The 23941-nt window shown below is 35.2% G+C and overlaps 1 protein-coding gene and 1 long non-coding RNA gene across 4 annotated transcripts in view; both read right to left on the bottom strand.

Moving 5' to 3' along the window:
- Nucleotides 1-145: 145 nt before the first annotated feature.
- On the bottom strand, nt 146-9315 carry LOC135320317 (uncharacterized). Its single transcript, XR_010379549.1, has 5 exons — nt 9173-9315; nt 8753-8807; nt 4043-4128; nt 2874-2921; nt 146-453 (listed from the first exon to the last, which is right to left on the bottom strand). It is a non-coding gene; the product is annotated as an uncharacterized LOC135320317 (long non-coding RNA).
- Nucleotides 9316-15037: 5722 nt separating this feature from the next.
- Nucleotides 15038-23941, bottom strand: part of SRFBP1 (serum response factor binding protein 1) — a 56126-nt gene continuing 47222 nt past the window's right edge. For 2 of the 3 annotated variants that reach the window (XM_010998942.3, XM_031448885.2), the window contains exon 8: nt 15038-21448. In XM_010998942.3, coding sequence (XP_010997244.1) covers nt 21264-21448 — 185 coding nt within the window. In that variant the 3' untranslated portion in view covers nt 15038-21263. Of the gene's footprint in view, nt 21449-22546; nt 23862-23941 lie in introns of those variants that run through there. The other variant, XM_064483412.1, reaches the window with a different exon arrangement.

Below are 23941 nucleotides of genomic sequence, written 5' to 3'. Positions count from 1 at the left end.
GCTGATGTTTTAAAAAGAAACCATTATACATGAATGGATCCTAACCTTTTGTCATCATTACCAACTACTTCCAAGAATGCAGAGCAGGCATTGTGAGAATAACCACTCTCAGTTTTGATTAGCATTTATAAGAAATATACATGAGCATATATATATCCAGGGGACACAACTCAAACTACAAATTAAATGAAGAGAAACATTGCTATCATAGTAATTCTTATTTAAACATGTGCCAGATTAACCTGCAAGCTGGTAACCTGAAAGGACAAATAGGCCCCAAACTGTGGGCAAGTGTTTTGGGGGGACAATTTGAAAGAGTATAACCCACAAAGACAATTCACCTTTAGGAGCTCTTGCAGGTAAAACAGATGTAGGCTTGTGGCTGGCAGTTTGCAGATGTGAGCTGTAGAGTATCAATGATACTTGGAACCACCAATTTCCTGCTTTTCTCACCTGTTCAAGGCAAAATATGCTTTTGTTATTGGTGTAAAAGATGATTTCCTTCATCTCATCAGTGTTCAGTGTTATAGGTACTGCTCATTATTATTACCTCATTAACCAAAGACAGAGGAAGGCAGGTCTTTCCTTCTGCTAGAAAGCTTGACTGCCTTAAGTTACTCAGTTATTAATATTTCTAATTCTTGCCACAGATATTAGTAGGGAATTAACACAGAGGTTGAATAAATCACTTAAAGCATATATTAAGGAATTCTAACTTCACAACATACTCTACTCAAAGAGCCCCATACTAAAATACATATGGAAAATGTTATCTCTATGGTGGAGATTCACAATACACATTACCACCTTAAAGATTCAGAGAAGCCCTGCAGTAAAGAAACCACTTTATCCTTGTTAATCAGTGCTTCTCAAATTTGTTTTGCCGCAGAAGTCTTTTTTTAAAATAGCACTTGTTATCCTGTTAAACTTTTTTTTTTCTTGGAAAACTCCTAGATATGACATATTAAGTAATTCTCAATTCATAAAAATGAGATCATTTACAAATTAATTATGATCGTGATAGCATTTGAGCTGTAGGACACAGAGATACCTGAAACCCACCAATTTACTGCCTGCTTTGCTCCCTTACTAAAAACTGTGTGGTTAAATAGGATTCTTTCAAAGGAAATGATTATTTCACTTTCTAAACCATGTTGTCTTTCAGAAGGAGATATAGATCTTTTCTGTTTGTCTGATAACTTGAAAGCTTTATATAGTTCTTATTAAAAATCTCTCTTCTCCTAGATATTAGTTGTTTTATAACATTAAGGATGAACCAGTCATTTTCTTCCTGGTTCATTCATTTTGTATAACTGAAATTATTATGTTACATAATAGCATAAATTAAGTAAATTTCAAGTAAATCTTAGTTACTTCTCAGATTGGGCAGGGAAAAACAAGATTTAAAATGAACGACTTGGAAGAATATATGTATGTATTTACAATGTGCTGCCAATAATTTGGCATTTAACTATTGATAAGGCACCAACTTTGGAGACAGAAAAAATAGCCACAAACCAAAAGGTTAGCCATCAACACAAGTCCAAGAATATGCCTTTGCCACTTTTAGAAATATAATATTTTATTTTACATACCAAGTCAAATCAGAGTTCATGACACAACTATATATAACTGGGACTAAGGACAAATGTAATGACAGAACCTGGTTAAGAGATGACTTCTTTTAAAAATGAACCAATAATGTTGGATGTTTATTCACATATCTTTACTGAATTAATGCATACATTTGGACTCTGAAAAATTTGGAGCCAATGTTGCCAACCAGTCATTGGAAAACTAATGAATTATACCATTGTCATATAGCAAACCACTAGAATAAACAATTTTCAATTACTACAATGACATTTTTTTAGAGAAGATGGTTTTAGGAAAAAAAAATTTCTATAACACTTTCTAGTTGGGTTGCTGTTGGGGCATGGATACATAAACAATCTGGTGGTTGTGATCCCTTCAATTTTGTTTTAGGGCTGTCTGGTTTCTGGTAACAGAAATATATCTTAAGCTTGCTTAGTTCAAAGGGGAATTTATAGGCTTTTGTAGCCAAACAGAGGGAGAGCAAAAAGAGGGTTTGCCACCAGAGCAGATGGAACCAGGAAATCAAATACTATCAAGATCACATTCTTGCTGCCTTTTCTCTGTTTGATTGTTAACTTCATTTTCTTGGTTTAGTTTCTCCAAAAGGATGGAAATCTTGTCTGCAGATCTGGGTAGCCATCAACACAGCTTGTTGATCAGAAAGAAAATGGCATTAGCCTGTAACTCAACTGTGAAAAATCTAAGGGAAGGCATTTCATAGGCTTAGCCTAGGTCATGTGCCAATGCCAATTCCAGTCATTGTAGATACTACAACAGGTCCAGTTGAGTCAAGTGCTCTTCCTTATTAAATCACCAAAGTAAAGGAGATAAAGTCAAGTAAGAGAATGGCTGCTCCCATCCAAATCATGGGACTACATTCTGGCTTCATTAATGGATGTGAGGGGAAGTTGGGGGCATGGACAATGATAACTCCAGAGGAAGGGAGTGAGTTAGGATGGATATTGTCAATGAGAAGATTACTGGGAGCCAGAAAGCAAATTTATGTCCAGCAAAAAGATTAATAAAATCAACATACATGGGATCCAACTCATAACCTTTCTTTCCAAACTGTTCACCCACCTTGTTTTTTATTAAGTGAACCCCATATTCTCAGTATCTAAGGGCTGGCTATTCTCCCAGAAAGAAGTCATGCCACCTTGCTCTCCCTTTGAAGATTATTCACCTCCCCTATTGGTAAGTCTAAATGGCATGCTCACTCTCACCCTGCCTTCTGTTTCATGAAGCCTTGACTAGGGCATTTCAGGAGGGAAGCTCACCTTTACAAGAGTGAGAAGATCCCAGTTCTTTCTTATTCAACCAGTCACCTTGGAGTTGCAAAGGAAAAAAAAAAAAAAAAAAAAAGTAAATCCAAAGAAAAAAGAATACGAAAAAGAACCATTCTTTTAAGGCTTTGTTCCTCTACTTGCTACCCATAATACTATCCCTCTACCCTGTTATCCTGTTGTCTTTGACCAGCAGTGAGAAACTCCCTCAGGAAGGGGGATCTTAGAGAGAGGGCACTGCATCCTTTATTTCTATTAGCTACATTATACTTCTAACACATTTACAGTTCCTATAGAGTGGATACAATTCAGTCCGAGGGGAAGAAGGGAGAGAAAACCTCAGAGAAAAGCACAGCAAAATACTAGTGTTCTGGGAGAACTGCAGCCATAATGAGAGGCCTGGGTGAGAGTAACAAGCAGTCAGTTATACCCATCTCCCAATATTATCTTAGTATTCTCACCATTCATTGTAATCCACAGAGTGGAAAAATGGTTGATTCTGGGGTGAGGCAGGAGTGGTACACAGGTATGGCAACTCATCCCAGAGGTTTTTGAACCTGAGTCCAAGAGCATCAGTAACTGTATTAAATTTGCTTTGCAGATCTGAGATCTAAGTGGATGAGGTCAGAGGAATGGGATGGAAAACACATACATGGTGCAACTTCTTTACTAATTTAGGCAAACAGCTCTCTGGAAAGTGACAAAGCCAAGATATTCTCCAAGGCCCAGGCTGACCAGAGATGCCTCTTAGTCCACAGGGAGTTATTCTCTTTCAGAGTCTGAGAAGGCTTATCAGGAGCTAGGCACACAGAGCTTTATTTCCTGCCCCCTTCTCCCCAGTTTTCTGAAAGAAATACTTCTGAGTATTAGAGACATGGAAAAAAATGACATATTCTCGTTTTCTCTGGCCTCATGTACAGGATTTCACAATTTAGCAACAGGGGGTCCTCTAAGATTCTTTCTCTCTCAGTGATCAACAAGAGGCCAATATGAGGGCTTTAAACCTCAAACACTGGTCTCATTTGAATTTGCTTAGAAAAAAATCTAAAAGTTACACTTTGAGCTATCAGAATATAGTTCCCTTTTTATCATTTTTTCTCCATCTTGCTATTATGTGTGAACAAACATTTTCACATACTTTTTTTTTTTAACAGACTACTTACTGTCTCATAGAATTTTCCACATTGTAGAGTTTGCAGATTGTATCCTGGTGGTGCCATTTAATTCATTCTTCTGTTCCTTGTATTTCCTATGGAAAGTCAGACCTAGAGGCTTGACCAGATGTAGGTTAGGTTTGATTTGGGGGAGCAAGAAGACTTGCTAGATGATGGTGTCCTTCATAACTGCATCATATGAGGAAGCCCAGGATGTCTCTACTGTCTACTTTTTTGTGATGTTAAGAATGATCAGTGGGTTCAGTGTTGTCAGACTGATCCATCTGCTATAAAAGATTTTCACCTACATACTTCACTAGCCATTAATGATCACTGCTAGATCCATTATCACATTTTCAAAATCAGTGATTTTTTTTAAAGAACTGTGAGTATTCCATAACAGTGTATATACTTTTACATTTGAACTGAACTATTTGTTTTTTCCATTAATGTGTTTTATTAAATTAAGTAACATTTAACATGATAACTGATCTTATTTTTTTTTCCTTTTAGTAATTTGAGATAGTTTTGGAACCTTACAAAAGACATTCAAGGTACTGTGCTCTTTCACAAGAAAAGACAAAACGTTGTTTTTGGAGCTGTTTTTGTCATGTGCGTGTATATTTTTCTCCCATTATTGTCAAATGTAATTTTAACCTTACACAAATGATCTGTTGATTTGAAATATCATGGGAAAACTTTGACCTAGAACATTTTCAAAGAGGTTAGTTACTGGAAATACAAGAAAGCTAAGGACATTTGGCAAGGTGGGTTATATTACATGCTTCAAAACTCTACACAAGTACATAGTTTTCTCCTTAGATTTTTCAGTTTTCAATTTGGTCTCTCAATTTCCTGTAAACTAAATTTCAAAAACCCTAAGTGACGTTCAAGGCCTTCCTTTATCTGGCCCTGACCCCCTCCTTTATCAGTTTCATACTGACCACTGCTGTGCATTCTCTCCTCTGACCAAACTAGACAACTGACTACCCTCTGTGGCTTCTTGTCTCCTCAGGGGTAAAGTACCGCCCTGGGAACACACAGGGACTTTACTTTTCTATCTCTTAAGGTATTTTTTTCTTTTTTATGCATTCACATCTATGAACCCTCTCTTTCTAGACTTGTAGTGGACACTACTCTTTCTTGTGTAATGCCTTGCCTTCCTACTATTTAAAAGAAATTATTACCTTGATTCTTTTTGGGAGAATACTCCCCACATATGGCATTGTTAATCATTGTATCCAATAGCAAGCAGGAGATAGTGCCAGGCCCCAAGCTAGATGAATTAAAGAACACCCTCCCCCTAAAATTTTAAATATTAGTAGTGATTAAAAAATTGATAATGGTTAGAAACAATTAACTCAGATGAATTTCTCCAGAACTAATAGCTAATATTTACTGAGTTCTCTAGTCATCAAACCATAAGAAAAGAGAACAAAAAGAAGAAAGAGAAAAAAAAAAGTCCTACAGAAGACTGCTTTGGCAGTTTGGGGGTCTCTTACAGTTCCATATAAATTTTGGAATTGTTTGTTCTAGTTCTGTGAAAAATGTCGTGAGTATTTTGACAGGGAATGTTTATATGAGTTAAAAAATTCTGGTTTTTGAAGTGAAAAAAAAAAGGAAAATGAATGAAGGGCCATGAATGGCAAGGTATCCTTTTTTGTGGGTGAGTTGTATTCCATTACATATATATGCTGCATCTTCTTTATTCATCTATTGATGTGCATTTAGGATGTTTCCATATCTTGGCAATTATAAATAATGTTGCTGTTAATAGCAGGGTGTATGTATCTTTTTGAATTAATTCTTATTTTGTGGTTGGCTTTATTCCTTTGATAACTATGTAAGTTTAAAAAGCTAAAGCTCTAAACCTTCTTAGAAACAATGAACAGTACATATATGTAAATTTTAAAAATATGTGCGTATATTTTATATATGTATTTACATGCAATATATTGTACATGTGCAGTCAAACTGTAACAGTTCTACCTAATAAAACCGAAAAATGAAAAAATTAAATAAAATAAGGCAGTGGAAGAACCAATTTTAATTTTATTTCTTCCTTTCCAGTTAGCTATATTTATCATTTTATTTCTAACTTCACTGGCCTCAACTTTCAGAACAATGTTAAGTGAAAATATAATAACAATAATAAAGACAACCATCCTGGTTATGTTTCTAATTTCCAATATTTCTCCATTTAATGCAATACTGGTTATTAAAGATACCCATTTTCACAATGAGAAGTTATCCTTCTATTCCTACATTTTTAACTGTTTTGTTTAGAAATGGGTAGATTAATGAATCTCTTGGTCTTTTATGGGATAAAAAAAATTGTTTTAATTGATCTTACTGGACTGATATATTTAGTCAAATTCGGTTCCTAAAATTTAATTAACCATGGTTAATGCTGGACAACATTAAAAAATACAGAGAATTTAGCTTGCAGTATTATTTGACATTTTCCCATTCACGTTTATAAATGATTCAGCTCCTCCCACTCCCCATTATATAATCTTGTTAGGTTTAGCATCAAGATTATCCAAGCTTCAGAAAAATATGGCAGCATGATGTAGTTGTTGACAACACAGGCTATCTAAGCTCACATGCTAGCCTCACCACTTATGGCTGTGTGACCTTCAACAAGTCCCCTGATCAACAAATATTAGGGTGACAGAATAGAATGTAAATTCCATCAATCGTCATAAGGTGGAAATGGTATAAATAACAAACATTGAGAAAGGAAGGAAAAGAAAAGAAAAATTTGCTACTTCTTCATATTTTTATAGCTGAGTCAAAAGCAGATAAATATATCCATCTGCTCATTCCTAGCATATATTAATTTAATCATCACTCAGAATATACTGTCCAAGGCAAGGGTCAACAAATACGGACCACTGACTAAATCAAACACACCTCCTGTTTTTGTAGATAAAGTTTACTAAAATACAGGCACACCCATTTGCTCACATATTATCTATGGCTGATTTTTATGCTATAACATGAGTCAGGTAGCCACCGGAGATCTCATGGGTTGCAAAGCCTAGAGTATTTGCTGTCTCACTTGTTAAACAAAGTGTTTGCTGACTCAGGTTCTAAAGCAATAGACTATTAAGTGTGTGTGTGTGTGCAATTATAGTGATAAGGATAGCCTTTATTAAAAAATGCAAATATTTAATATTTATAAAAGTATCACGGACACACCTAAGTTGCCTAGAAAGAATGACAATGTGACTGACAGCTGACTTCTCAATAGAAACAAAATCAGGAAACAATAAAATATTTTCATAGAAATGGAAGAAAATAATATTAACCAAGATTAGTTACACTACTAGAATGTCGTTTAAGAATGAGACTAAAATAAAGACATCATTCTAACAGACAAAAACTAAGAGGGCTTACCACTAACAGATCTTCACTGCACAATGCTGAAAAATATGTACTTAGGAAAGTAGGAAAATGATACCAGAAAGAAGGCTGGAGACAAAGAAAATGAATGAAAAAAGAAATTGGTAAACATGTGAGTAAATCTATATAAATACTAACTGTATAAAGCAGTAATGATAATGTCTAATTTGGAGATAAAAGTAAAAGGCAGAACTAAAATATCTAACACAAATGCATGCAAGATAAAAAAGTGACCAAAGAGTTAGGAAGCTTATGTATTTGTATTGTTTGGTAGGCTGGTAAGAGTTACTGAGGTTAACTTAAGTTCCAAACTTGTAAAGGTAATTCTAACAATCAAGAGATTACATTGTTTAGCTCTGCAAATAAAATATACCTAATGGATGAAATGATTATTTTTTAACAAAATTTTAAATTAAGTTCAGGTGAAAATCTAAACAGATAAATTAACACAAGAAAAAAAAAGAGAAAGTTCTCAAAATGCACCAGGCAGGCAGAAATTTTTTTTTTCAGGATTATTCCACTAAATCTTTAAAGAGCAAAAGAGGAACACTTTGTAATTTTCATAAATGCTTAAAAAGCATGTGATAAAACTCAACATCCATCCTTGATTTGTAAAAAACACACCTTGGTAAGAGGAATAGATCATAACTTCATAAAATGTATCTATTTAAATCTAAAAGTCAACTTCATGCTTAGGTGGAAGCACTAGAAGCATCCTCACTAATGTCAGGAGCAGACAAGGGTGTCTGCTTTCAGTATTACCATTTTATGTTGTACTGAAGGTACTAGCCATTCTACTCAGGTAGGAGAAACAGAGTTACAAAAATTAGAAGCAAGTAAAATGACCATTATCTTAAGAAGATAGAATTCTGAACCACTGCTACCACCCAGGTCCAAGCCACCTTCTCTCTTACCTGGATTATTCTAATGGCCTCCAAACTGGCAGCTGCAGGTATTTCAACTATATGAGTCATTGATATACGGAAAAAACTTGTATATATCCATGAATATTTATTCAAAATAATATTTATTCAAATATTTATCAAATATGTATTTTAAAAACAAATATTTAACTGAGTATCTACTATGTACTTCTGTGAATGTCACAGAAGAAAAATCAAATAAAGAGGGAGGAATAACCAGTTGATGTATTCTAAGGGAAATCAGAGATGTCTCCCTAATAAGCTGACATTTGAACAGAGACCTGCAAAAGTGAGAGAGGGAGGCCTGCAGATATCAAAGTGGAGAATATAAATTCAAGCACTAAAGTAAGAAAATTCTACACATTGATAATATAATTACTGTGCTTACCAATCTTTAAAAATTTCATAGGGCCTGCAGATCTCTCCTTTATCACAGGTGGTGCCTATGATTAAAAAAAAAAAGTTCAGAACTAGTTCACACCTATTTCAGACATAAGCTAAACTGGTTGTTGTTGGTGTATGTGAAGACTATGAACTTCTGTCCATAACAGAGCTAAGCTAAACACTGAATAGTCATACCATGTTTAGTTTAAAAACAAACACAAACAACCCTCCTCCATTCATTGACCCTCTAAGTTTTGGCTGTCTTTACTGAAAAACATCCTTTTAATTATATCCTGAAAACAGCATGGAGAATGACTCCCTTTCAAAACAACTTTTTCCCTGAAGAGAAACACATGTTCCAAGTACAAACAACATTCCAGTATCCAACTTAAGGCTACATAATTTCTGCACAATGATGTCATACTTAGGCTACTGAACTTGCTCCTGTTCGTATCATTTCTTCTACAATTCTATAATGTAGGCTCACTCATGGAAGCGACTTGCCAAGAAAATTCTGAAAAAAAAAAAAAAAATAAAGACTGAGGAGTAAATCAGGCTACTGGGTGTCTAAATAAAATACAAAGCTATTCTAATTTAAAATATTACATTTTATCAGAGAAACAGATAAGCAGAAAAAAGAGCAAGTCCTAGGAACGTTGCTGTGATTACATGGTGACATTTCAAATCAACAGAGAAAGGATGACCCAACTACTCAAAAAAGCATTAGAACAATATTCATTTTGGAAAAACTAGTTTAGATCCCAACCACACATCATATATGTATTAGAATAATCCTTAGCTGCAGTAACAGATAAACACCCTAAATCTCAATGACTTAACCAAATACTTAGTTATTTCTTGCTCATGTGAAGTTCAATAGGTGGCTGGATAGGGTTGGGGGGATCTGTTCCGTGCAACCATGCAGAGACCCTGGCTGATAGAAACTTCACCATCTTCAAAATCTGTCTTGGAAAGTTGCCCAGGATGTCAACATCTAGCTGGAAAACAAGGAAATAAATGTGAAAGATTGCTTGGAAAGTTTTTTGGGGCAGGGAAAACCATGTAATCACTTTTACCCATATTCTCTTGTTGAGCATGTGCCAACTTCAAGGAGGCTCGGAAGTGTAATTTAGCCAGGTACTCAAGAAAAAGAAGGCAGATTAAGTGAACACTTAGCCAGTTTCCAACACAGTACATCCTTCTGGTTACCAGGAATCCTACCACACAGAGCACACTCCCTCCTTCCCCAAGTGAGACAATCCAAAATTCCATCCAGTTACTGCAACCAGCTCAAAGTCCAAGATCTCTGAATGATGTATGGTTCTTTCCATCAGTTCTAGATATGGCCACTTAAGTTCCAGTGACATTTGCACTAAGAACACAAGTTATGGAAATCTCTCTACTGCCAACAGGCCCAACTTACCATGGTAAAACATGGACAGGAGATTTGTAATAAAAATTGCCATCTGGTAAAGGGAAGATGGGAGACACACAGAAGGCCCTAGTCTACAGTCGCTACGATACCCTTCTGGCAGGCATTTTGAGGTCCCTCTTATCTAGCAATGGGACATTTTCTTGATTTCAATTTTGCTATCTGGAAGGAACTACTTATTCAATGTTCTTCATAGTTGTGGATTTACCCTTTTGGAGGTTTTTTTTGGTCCATTATTGCATTTTAAAAAATGATGAAGATTGTGCCTTTCTTGGGGGCCTTTACAGTTTTGCAACCCATCTCTTCCTTGAGCAAGTTTGGGAGCCCCAAAATATTTTTAATGATAGAACATTCAGAGGCTGCTGAAGGCTTGCAATTTCTTTGGCATTACAGGTAAGCAGAATAGTTTTTGTTTTGTTTTGTTTTTTTTTTCCAGAATAGGTTTTTGATGCTAATAGCATCCCCCTAAGTTCCTTCCTAAATATAATTCTCAAGCTTGCCTTATTTTTTTCCCCTTCTTTGCCAACATGGCTTAAAGCTATCATGTTTAGGAGGAAATGCCACATCTTTCTTTACTCAAGTCTGTGCTGGAGCTAGAAGTCTTAGTGAATATTAATCTCTTATTATTTGGGTCTAGTATCCTGGCTTTTCTGTGCTTTTACTTTTTGGTCTTTTCTTTTTACAAACTAACAAATTATTGCTACATCCCATTTCTTTTTTTCTATCACCTTAGTAAATGCAGACAGTAACAATCAACACTCACTACCAACATTCCTTTCTCCAGCCTCTTTCCTTAGAGCTGAAGTCATTAAACACGTGGTCCACCTGTAATTGTAAATGACTTTAAAAAATTGTTTTGTCACTGCATGTATAAATCTCATTTTCTGGATAGCCCTGGATATTAATTTCCATCTTGACTGTCTGTTGGACCAATGCCAAGTGTTTTGGATTTTTGTTACAGTAGCATCCTTCTTCTAGCAATAATTTCTGCATCAGAATAATGACACCTGTACTGTTCAAAAAAATCCCAAAGTCTCTTCGGTTTAACATAGATATTTGTCTGATTGTAAGTTAAGTCCAATTGGCTTAAATGGAGAGAAGGTGGGTGGATAATTGATTTTTAGTTATTTAGGTTCCCCATGCTGATGGTCGTTCCTTCATCTTAAAAAAAGGGCCTTCTAATGTCTCCCTGGGAATTGACATCCAGGTAAGGGACAAAAGAAGGTAGAGGATAAAAGGGGATATCATGGCTCAAATTTGGAAATGGTTTACATGATTTCCATTAATATTTACTATGCAATTCTTAAGTAACATGACCCCAACCTAATTTCAAGAGATGCTAAGAAATGTAGATTCATTGTATACTAGTTGGCATGAGAAAGCAGTTTGCCAATCTCCTTCAGAATACACATGGGTAAATTCCAGAGAGATTAAAGCCTATAGGTAAACATAAACCTATAAAAGTACTACAGGAAAATATAGTAGATTTAGGGATATCAAGAACTCTAAAGGGTGAGAGTTCCATGGGCCTATACTGGGCACTCAGGAAAAAGAAGGGGGACCAAAAAAAGGTAAGATAAAACTTCCCTAGATGGTGCAGGCCAGAAAGAGGAGAGGCTACTGCTACAGGAAGGACACGGATACCAACCAGGATCCTTCCTTCCTATTGAGAAAAAAGCCTTAAGCCACGGTAAGGTCATCAAACACACTGTTAATCAGGGTACAGATAAAAACTCACTGTGGCTTGGGAAGGGCAATAGGAAAGAAAAACCAAAAACCTCTGTATCCTTGGGAAGGGTCAAGAATCTATCCGGTACCCAGACTACCAGATACATCTCCTAACTTGGGAAGGAGTGAGAAGCTACCAAACAAGATTCAGCATGGACACAACGAAGAGTTTAGCTGCTACAAGGAAGAAGGGCAAAATCTCTGAGAAAGTCATAATCCCAAGATCCAGCCATGGTCTTTAACTATGAAAACCACAGAAAAAGTTTTAAAGTATGAAAACCACAGAAAAAATTTTAAACATCAAGAGCTCAAATAATTCATTCCATGAGTCCTTTTTTGAAAAATCTACTAGAAAATGAACTTCATCCAAACAAAAGATGACTGGAAAAACTTTTGCAATTCAGCTTTAATATATGTAATTGCAAGTCTAAGACTAAAACTAAAGTGGGGATAAGGGTAGATGAATATGTTGTATAATAATGCTCTGTGTTATGTGATGTATGGTTGAATGAAGTAAAAATAATGCAACTAAAAATGGGAAGAGAATGCAAGTGGAAGGAGGAAAGAAGAATAAACTCTCTAGCTGTGGTCTAGGCAAGAGTTAAAGTTAAAGAATGTCATTAAAAATGGACAATACAGATGGTGAATTAAAAAATAACGGACTAAAGGCATTAAAAAGGGTATAAGCACAAAGATAACCACTAGAACAGAAATACTAACCTTCTTAAATATTATATTTAGGAATTTCTTTCTTGAAAAAAAGGAACATAGTAAACACATTTTGAAGAGAAACACAGTAAATCTAACAAACATAGTAATTACAGCATAAGATAATCTGACACAATTGAAAGGAATCATCGTCATCATATCACCAAATATTAAAGGGTTTAATTCACTGATTAAACGGAAAGATTTTCAACTTGGCTTACAAAGACCCAAATAAATGCTCTTTTCAAAGAGATACATCTATTTGAAAATGAATGATGAATGATTCAGAAAGGTTGAGGGGATGGGTATATATAGCTCAGTGGTAGAGCATATGCTTAGCATGCATGAGGTCCTGGGCTCAATCCCCAGTACTTCCTTAACAACAACAACAACAAACCAAAGAAAAAAAAAAAAAAAAAGAAGAAAAGAAAAGAAACAACTCAAAGACCTATCAAAAAAGGGATGGGGAATTAAACTACAGAACATGTATACAATGGAATAGGGAAAAATATATTATAAAATTAAAAAAAAAAAACAAAACTAGTAAGGCTAAAACTGAAGGGATAGTCAAAGGTATTCCAGGCAAATGGAAACACAAAGCAGGAACAGCAAAACTGGTACCAGATAGAGTGAGACTTTCTATGATCCCCAATCTATATGCTAAAATGGAAATAAAAAGAGAAACCAGTACATCTGACTATAAGTGGCAAACAACATGAAAGAAACGTAAACAACATAAAGAAAATCAAAAGACAACTGACAAAAAGCTAAAAAGTATTTGCAATACGTATAACAGATAAAGGGCTAATATCCTTAAAATGTAAATAAATCTAAAAAATTAGGGGAAAATGATGAAAACCAATTCCTCATCAATGGAAAAACGGGGAAGACAATAGAAACAAAATCCACAAAAATTGATTTTAAAAAGTCCTTAAAATTTTTTTAAAGTATCCACTATGCCCATAATAAGAGAAATATATAGTAAAACTACACTGAGGTAACATTTCTCACCTACTGGCAAAATTCAAAATATAAAACACTGTATTCTATTGCAGAGGTGGTGGGGAAACAGACCTCTCTCATATGCTGCTAGTGGAAATACAAATTGGTATAACTCTCATGGAAGAAAACCTGGCAATTTTTAACAAAAACACATGTGCATTTACCATGTGACATAACATTGTTACCTCTAGGAACTTACCCCAAAGACGTATCTCCACCAAACTGAAAATACACATGTTGGCTTTTGTTTGTAACATTATTCATAACTGCAAAATATGAAACTAACCTATATGCCTATACGACTGGCTGAATACACTGACAGAGCTACCCGATGAGATGCTATGCCTTTACTTATCTATTTATTTATTTACTTTAGTAGCTTAACAACACAGATTTACTATCTTATAGTTCTGCAGGTTAGAAGTCCCAACCAGTTCTCACTGGGCTGAAATAAGGATGTTGGCAGGGCTGTGTTCTGCTCTGGAGGCTCTATAGGAGGATCCTCTTCATGGTTCATTCAGGTTGCTTCTTGAAGTGGTACGCCTGAGATCCTCGTTTTCTTACTGAATGTAAACTGAAGGTTTCTGGAGGCCACTTGCATTCCTTGGCTCATGGTCCCTTTATCTTCAAAGCTGGCAACAATGGGGCGCAGCCCCTCTCACACTGCTTTTTTTTTTTTAATTGAAGAATAGTCAACTTACAATATTATACTAGTTTCAGGTATACAAGATAGTTACTTGATTTTTTTATGGATTATACTCTATATAAAGTTATTATAAAATATTGGCTATATTCCCTGTGCTGTACATTACATCCTTGTAACTTTTTTTATACCTAGTAGTTTGTACCTCTTGATCCCCTTCACCTATTTTGCCCCTCCCCACAACCCTCTTCCCTCTGGTAACCATGAGTTTGTTCTCTGTATGTGTGTCTGTTTCTGTTTTGTTATATTCATTTGTTTTATTTTAAACAAGGAAGATCTCTATGGACAGTTTTGCAGTGATTTCCAGGATATATTTTTAAATTAAAATGAAGTTCACAAAAGCATTCAGGAAATGCCAATTTTTATGTAAGTAAGGAGAGGAAATAAGAAAATATACATATGTTTGTTAATCTGTGCAAATAGAAACTCAGGAAGAACATAACAGGGATTAATGAGCCTGATTACATACAGGATATGGGTGGGATTGGATGGAAAGGAAAGAACACCTGGAAGGGAGGATTTCCCACTTCTCTGAGTATACTGTTTTTTGCAGCTCTGACTTATGGAACAATGTTAATGTTTCATGTAATGAAAAAAAATTTTAAATTACCAAGCATAAAGGAAAAATACCCTTAAAATAAAACACCATAAGAAACACATGAACAAAAATGCATTTCAGATGAATACTATGAAGGAAAGAGAGGGGAAAAAAAGTATTAACCCAGGTAACTTTTTATTATTATTAAAAAAATTGAGATACAATTCACATACAATATTCACCCTTATAAAGTACACAATTCAGTGGACTTCCGTATATTCACAAAGTTGTGCAACCAACACTACCATCCAATTCCAGAACACAACTCAATCCAAAAAGAAATGTCACACCCATTAGCAGTCACTCACTATTCCTCCCTCTTCCAGTCCCTACCAGTCACTAATCTACTTCTGCTCTCTATGGATTTACCTATTCTAGACGTTCCATATACATGGAATCCTATTCTGCATTGGCTTCTTTCTTAGCACGATGTTTTCAAAGTTCATCCATGTCACAATATTTCATTCCTTTTAATGGCTGAATAGTATTCCACAGCATGTACACACCACTTTTGTTTACCAGGTCATCAGTTGATGGATATTTGGGTTCTTTCCTCTTTTTAGCTATTATGAACATTCATATTTAAGTATTTTTTAAAATAAGTTTTCAATTCTCTTTGGGTATATACAGCTGTGACTGCAAATAGGGGTCATGAAACTCCCATTATGCCTATGTTGGTACACTTGATGGTTTCCTACACATTTTTGAGCGTCTGTTAATTTTTCATTGTTTTGTTTCTCTGTTCCTCTAACTGGATAATCTCAATTGACCAATCATTATGTTCACTCAGTCTTTCTTCTGCCAGATAAAATGTGCTGTTGAACCTTCTGTTGAATTTTTTGTTTCAGTAATGTACTTCTCAATTCTTAAACTTTTTGTTTCTTCTTTAATTTGTCTTATTACTGATATTCTCTATTTGGTGAGACACCTCAGATTTTTATCTTATTAAGATATGGTTTCCTTTGGTTCTTTGACTACATTTAAAATAGCTTATTTAATGTCTTTGTCAAAACAATCCAGAGTCTGGGCCTTCTTGGGACAGTTTCTACTGACAGCTTTTTTCCCCGTGTATGGGCTATACTTTATTTTGGTGGATGTCTTATAATATTCTGTTGAAAACTGGGTATTTTAAATAATACAATGTCACAACTCCAGAAATCAATTATTCCCTTCTCCCTAGGGCTTCCTGTTGCTATTTTTTTGCTGCTGTTTGTTTAGTGACCTTTTTGAACTATTTTTGTGAACTCTGCATTCTTTGCTGCGTATGGCACTGAAGTCTCTGCTTCATTAGCTCAGTTTTACACTAATAACTGCATAAGGATTTCCTTAATGCCTAGAGTCAATACTTCTCTAAGTTTGCTGAGTCTAAATGTGTGTTGGTCAGGAAGTTGACAATTCCACCTTACCCTTCACTTCCTGCTTATGCAAGTCTCCACAAAGTCAGCCAGAAGTGAGGGTTTAGGGCCTTCTCAGCTTTTACCTGAACATGCACATAGCCCCATCATGCATGTAACTTCCTTAATTCCAGGAAACAATTCAAAAGTTATCAAAGTCCTTAGGATACTGAATTTTCCAGGGTTCCTTTTAAGCCATTTGATTAACTTATTTTTCCCAACTGTTACTCCCTGCTTCAGGTAGCTGTAATGTTAAACAATTGCCTCTAAGATCATTTCAAAAACTGATCTCAGGAAAAAGGCTTTTCACATTGCGTAAGATCTTGTCAAGTTAGATAAAGACAGAATTGCCAGTGCGGTCTTCCAGTGAACTACCAAAATGGTCAAATAATAATTCTCAGGGAATGTGTCTTTGAATAAGCTCCACCCCTGTTCTGGCCCCAACAGTGGCTGCCAGACTGCTGGTTTTCATCATGATTGTGGGCTGTTGATTTTCAAGACACCATAGATCTGGGGTGATAAGATCTGAGTGGGTGATAAGAATAGGGTAAATTAAAGTGTCATAAAGATAACTTCTTATCAAGATTTCAAGCATTTAAAATAAATAATACTCCTTGGATTGCTGTAAGCTTGTGGTTAATTCCATAGTTCTGAAAATGCTGATTCTGACAATACGGATAGTTTTCTCACTGCTTTTAATGGAGAAAAATAATTTTTCCATCTCCTTACTCAGCCATTTTTGCTGATATTATCCCAGGTAACTTTCAAACTTGGTTTTGAGATAATACGCTCTTAGGCTAAAGAAAAAAGAACTCTAAATATACATTAAAGTTTGGTTAGTAGGCTTCTGTTTTGCAGAGGTATTCAGTTAACAATTCTGAAGAAAACATCTATGTATTCTGGGGTTGAGAAAACAAGTAAATATATTATGGAAAATGAGAAACCATCTTCCTTACTATTACAGAAAGAACTTACATGCCAAAAGGACACAGGAGACAGCTTGAGGGAGCTCCCATTAATCAAATTAAGGATAATTTGAGCATCAAAATAAATAATGAACTTTTATTTCTCACCATTACGGAATAACAGGCACCAGATCTGCTCTTCTATACTAAACAAAATACTGGACAAAATATATGAAACAAGGTTTCAGACAAGGGACAAAAAGCAGTATAGGATACTAACACCTGAGAGGAAGAACACAAATGAATTGCATGCTACATGTTCACCAGTGCACTGTTTGAAGAGTTTCCAATATAGTGCAGGTGGGAGAAATTCCAAAATAGCCCAACTACCTTACTGAAAAGACAGTTCAGAGTTCAGAGAGGTTAATCTGACTAGAATTTGTGAGGCAAGATACCGGAGAGGAAGGAAATCCGCAAAAGAAGATAAAGTGCTCTGGAGATCTACATAACGGTCAATGGTATTAGGCTGACCTGAGAAATGTGTATAAAGAGTCTAACAAAGTCATAAGGGAAGAGTCACCAGGAAGGAGTTGGCAGAGCCATCCTAGGAGCCTGTACAGCTCTAGGTATAGTCTGTGTTCTCACCAGACACAAAAGAAAAATCTTCCAACAAACAAAGCATTAGGCAAACTTCTTAGAAAGGTAATGCCTCAGTAGTGGCACTAAATGAGCCCCAGACCAAGGTTTCTCAGCCTGAGGACTGCTGAAATTCTGGGCTTAATAATTCTTTATTCTATATATTGTAGAATATTTAGCAGCATCTCTGGCCTATATCCACTAGATGCAGCACCCTTCTCCCCAGCTGTGACACCCAAAATATCTCTAGACGTTGCCCAATGTACCCTGTGGGAAAAAACTGTCCCAGGTTGAGAATCACTCCAGATAAGATCATTAAAATAGCTAATAATACTCCATATGTTACAGGAAGTAGAGAAAAACATGGACATGCTACAAAGACAAATGGACTATCACAGCAAAATCAATAACAGTGTATTGTAGGATTATTTGTAGAAGCAAAACGTATGTAAACAATAATACAAAGGCTCAGGGGAAGAAAACTGAAGCATACTGTATTAAGGTACATGAACCACAAGTAAAGTGGTATGAAAACTACTTGAGGTTAGGCTGTGATAAGTCAAAGATGTATATTATAAACCTTATAAGGCAATAACAAATAAAGTAATAAAAAATACCCAATTAATAAAAAATAAACAGAAAAATAGAATAAAAGAGGTACCCATGAGATAATGTGGAAATATATTTAAAAACTCAATAAAGAGGAGAGAATGGAAACTTCCTTATTCTAAAATGTCATCTAATAAATGTAGAAACAAGATGAAATTAAAAAAAAACCTATCAGTTACTATAGCAATAATTGTTTCAGGTAAGAATCATGAATTAATGTTAAAACTAGTGCATGAAAGTTTCAGGACACAATTACACACAGTATCAAAGATACCACTTGAAACAAGTAAGCCAAGTTAATATTACCAGTAATGGGCCATATCAATATCATTACCTACTTCCTGATATGATATACTAGGACAAATACAACATCCCTTCTGTAACATTACTGCCAGAAGTGCATAACTTGAATTTAATAGTGGGAATATTAGACAAAACCAAATAAAGAAACAATGTAAAATAAATTGATTTGTACTTCTGAAAAATGTCACTGTCACAAAATCCTAAGACTGAGAAACTGTTCCCAACCAAAGAAACATGACAGGTGAATTTAAAGTGACAAATGGATATAAGGCATGATGCTTCATCTTCTGTGGCTTTAAAAAGGCACTGGGGCAACTGGCAAAAATTGAGTATTTGGTAACTGGATTGTGGTAATACAAGAGACTAGAGAATGACTGCATTTTTAAAGAAAGAATATAAAGGTGGGAGAGAAGAAGAAAGAAATGAGAAAAGCGGGAGAGGAAGAGAGCAGATGAAGGGGGAGAGAAGGAGAGACTGAATGAGGGAGAATGAGAAAAAGAAGGAAGAGAAAGGGGAAAAGGAAGAGAAGAAGGAATAGAGGAGGAGAGGGAAGATGAGACCCAAGGATAATGTAAATGCAGTAAAACATTAGTATCTGGGGAATTTGGGTGAAGGATATTGTGCAGTAAAGAACTTGGTCTTGCCCAAAGAGAGAAACTGCCTTTGCCTTCAGCTTCATGGAGGCACTCTTCTGACAGGAGTGTCTCTGTTTAGGGCAGGAGGTGGCTGCACTAAAAAAGGCCAACCATGTCATTTAGGATGGGGGCTTCAGGTCATATGGTATCAGTCCATTTCCAACAATCATGTGGGCAATCAACTGACCGTGCCTAGACACAGATGCCACAATAAAATTCTGGACACCAAAACCTGAGCAAGCTTCTAAGAATGACAATACTTTGTGCATACTGATGCCAGGACGGCAATGCAATCTGAGGACAACAGAAACTTTGCATTCAGAATGCTCAAACTTTGCCCTTATGCATCTCTTCCTTTGGCTGATTAAAATTTATAACCTTTCTCTGTAATAAACTAAAACTGGGAATATTTATAATAGGCTTCAGTGAGTTCTGGGGGGTTTTTCAAGCAAATTTTTGAACCTGAGGGTATGTGGGGAACCCTCCCCCCACAACCTCCGAACCTGCGGTTGGTGTCAGAAGTAAGAGCAGAGTCTTGTGTGGGCTCTTTCCTCTAACTTTGTAGCTGAAACCTAACTCCTTGAAGTTGGGTTAAGAAGTCTTGGGCAGACTTGGCAGTCTGGAGGACAGTGTTCTCAACCTTGCAGTTTGGCTAAACCTGGGTAGGGACAAAGACATTATTTTTTAGCTTTTCCTGGAATATTTTTCATAATTAAAATTTCAACTGAAATCATTTTCAATTTGACATACTTGGAATTACATAAAATAAAAACTTAAAGGAAAAATTTTGCATTCAATACAACAAAAATTATTTTCTCTCTGCAAAACCTCTTGGAATCTATTGCTCTAGTTATCTAAATTCCTAAGCTGTGGAAAAAGATAAAAATGACTTTTCAGAGTTTCTGAATTCCTGCTAACCAGAATGCTTTTCCTGCCATTAACAGTATCAATGCATAGAAAACCTAGAATTTAGTTAGCATTACCTAGTTAACTAAGAAACTTTAATTTCTCCCAGAGTAGCAAAAAGTAAAACATTTGAAGGAATTTAAAAAATCCTGTTTTAAAATAACAGTACTATGAAGAATAAGGTAGTCCCTTCTTCAGTAAGTCATCTCATAACCTCTGCTCAACTATAAGGGGAAATGCTCTTTCAATCATATTTCCTTCAGAATTAGTTCTTATAAATTTCAACTATGATTCCTCAAAAAATGTTTCTATAAGAACAAATGGCCAAATAACTAACTACATGTTGTGTTACTACACTGGAATGTGAATGTTGCCCAAATAACTGAAACTTAATTCAGAAATCTAAAAATTTCCTGGGAAACTATTTTAGAACAGTCAAAAAGCACAAAATCACAAATAATTAAAACTATAGTAAAAATTAATATCTACTTGTATAATTTATTATCTGTATACATAATAAAAGTTACTATCTTAGTTTTGCTAACAAGAATAACTTTTAGCAAAAATGATCTATTTTAAATAGCTACAATTTTTTCATATTGTTCTATTATTTTAAACATACCTCAACATTTATTTTCAGGGTAAAGAAACAAAGAGCTAAACCAGTGAAATACATCATGATAAAACACAAATAAGAAAATCTGAAATAGCTATTATCTCAAAATTCTTTTATAGACGGAACAGTCTGGACATATTAAAAATTAATTTAAGTATGTACTTGATTTGTGACAGTTTAAATATAACCTGAATATACTTAGAAAAGAAAAATAAAGACAAAACCAAATTTATTTCTGTAAGCTGTTCAAAGAGACTTATTCCAATACAAATTTAAACAATGGGCTGGCTTAAAAAAGAAAAACAATTTTTATATAAAAAAGTTCACACAAAGGTACTAATCAATCATCAAAGGTAATTTTCTTCCCCTGAAACACAGCAATTTTAGATTGCTGTTCTTTTCGCCTCCGGCTTGCTTCCCATGAAGGATGAAGAGGCAGTTGTGATTTCTGTTTTGTATTTTCAAATCCTCTTTGTGTACTCTTATTAAATTGATTCTTGAACTGAGGTTCAATTTGCTGAAAACCTAGAGAAAGCAAAATTAATGAAAACTAAGTTTTTACCTAAATAGCATACAAGAGAAATACATTTTATCTTATCAAATCAGTATCCAAGGAAGAAATTTAGTTTTACTTAAATGGAATACCTCACAATATAAAATCTAAGTCCAATAGGGAACAGTTTGAGGTTGAAATACACTTATAAGCAGTAAATTTGGGGGTACATGCTTTCAAATCTTATAAATAATGTTTATTGAGTGCCTCCTAGTATATGCTGTACTGTCTTATTTACACTGATATTAAGAAAGGAAACATAGTCCAGACAACATGTAAGGAAAAAAAAAAAAAAAGAGGGGGCATCTTGTATTTCTAAAGAAATATGATTCATTAGCTTATGATACCTGTGTGCAGAGCAATGTAGCCAGAAAACTCACGTTTTAACTAAAATATTGAATCCAATAATGCTGATGGGCGAGATTTTTAAAGGGCTGTTAATTGATTCCACTCCCTTCGGTTATTAAATAGAAAGTTGTGATGATAAGGTAAATTGCCGTATCTACTCATATTTAAGACCAACTTTTTTTTAACCATAGTTATCCACCAGATATGAGGGTGGCAAGTTGTATTCTATTCATTACAACCTCTTATATTACGAGAAACTCTTATATTATTTTGAACAAAGTACTAGGAGACATACTGGAGACAAAAGATTGAATCGATGCATATTTATAGAATTAGAAAGAAAAAGAGAGGCAAAAATTTTAATAAAGATTAATTAATCAGTCCTAGTGGTGTGTCATTTCTCCACTGTAAGTTAATCATCATTATCAGAAGTCTTTTAAGGATACTAAAAAGCAAATGTCCAATGTTATACAATCAAGTAAACAGTTTGGAATAACACTTCCAAAACAATCCTGTACACAGATTCAAAATGTTTCATATCTAGTACAAATCACATGTGCTCTAGAAATCTTATAATACAGAGTGGCTTTTGTGATTAAGAGTGAAGAATATAAATGTTAAATGAAACTGTTTCATGTATAGTGAGATTCAAATAAGGTAATATTTCTAAACTGATACGTATTTTACATAATTATGTAAAGTATATTTGCATGTGCAAATGAATGGATAAGTTAAATATTATAAATATATAAGCTAAGTAAAAACAAAAACTCGTTTCACTTGGGTTTCCTCACTGGGAAATTGTGGGAGTGTCTTAAGTTTACAATTGTCCTATGTTTGTAAATATAAGGCTATATATTTGCCAAAGCTAGTATTTTAATACAGTCATTAAAATAACATAAAAATTTGGCATGGGCTGTGTAGTTCAGCAGTAGGTAGTAAGGAAATGGATATCTGAGGTTGAAAAGGGAGCACCCTATGTGTTAAAGAAAAGGTAAAACTGCTGCCAGTGGAAACTTTGGAAGTAGGTTACAGGCTCAGGGAGTTGCAGCACCAGGGCAGATGGCTGTAAAGAATAAAAAGATTAGTGTACTGATGGCTCTTTGGCAATGTATTACAAAAAGAGTGCTCAGGAAAGAACTGGCCAGCTCACAGGCAGAAATGAAAGAGAAGAGAGGGTCCAGATATTTGGGAAGTTAAGTTTTAGAAAAGCCTTTGGACTCCAAACAGTAAGTGATAAGACTGAGAAAGATTTTAAGCCCATACAAATTTAGCCCTGGAGTAGAGATAAAAGTATGGCCTTCTCAACAAAACCTGAAAGTCTCAATGCAACAGACATCGAATGATGGGGGGAGATGTGGGGGTGGGCAAGTGAAAAAAACCCCAAAACAACAACAACAAAAACAAACCACAAACATAAATAAGGCAAGATTGAAAACTAGCTCTAGGAAAGAATTTTTGGTGTGGTGACTAGCTCACTGATGGACTGATTAGAAACAAAGAAGTCAGAAATCCAGTATGTTTTTGAGGGCATTGTATTGTGAAAAGAAGCACAAGCTTGGGCCAGAAAAAAATCTGACTTAAGACTTAAAAATCATCTTCAGGATCAGTATTTTTACTAATCATGTGGGGCAATTCCCAGATTATACTAAATGTCCACTTCATGTGTGTCATGGAACAAAGACCCTCCCAAGAACACAGACAGAGACTATGGAGGACAGAGGATAGGAAAGTTCCTCACAGATCCTTCATAATTTTTGCTCAGGTAAGAGATGTGTTGCACACTTCCCATGTTTCCCTGCACAGATTCAGAGTCTTTATTGTAGTTACCTGGTCCCTGCTCTGCTGCTAAATATTTGGTCTGAGTTGGGAGCAGGCAGTTTGTCGTTTTAGTGCACAGGTCACAAAATTTTGAGCACTCACGTCCATAAGATTTGATGGAAAATACTGCATTACCCCTCAGTGATTCTCAGCTTTGAACTGGATATAGTGACTGGATGGGACTTTGGGTTGACCTCCACAGGAAGGAAGTATACTCTATGTGTGGAGGAAAAGTGAAATTAGCATCTGGTGATCAAAAGGATGGTCAGTGACGGACAGTTATGTCTTCAAGAAAT

The sequence above is a fragment of the Camelus dromedarius genome, chromosome 3 (genome assembly GCF_036321535.1).
Source record: "Camelus dromedarius isolate mCamDro1 chromosome 3, mCamDro1.pat, whole genome shotgun sequence".
NCBI lineage: Eukaryota > Metazoa > Chordata > Mammalia > Artiodactyla > Camelidae > Camelus > Camelus dromedarius.
This window is presented reverse-complemented; position numbering and strand designations above follow the sequence as displayed.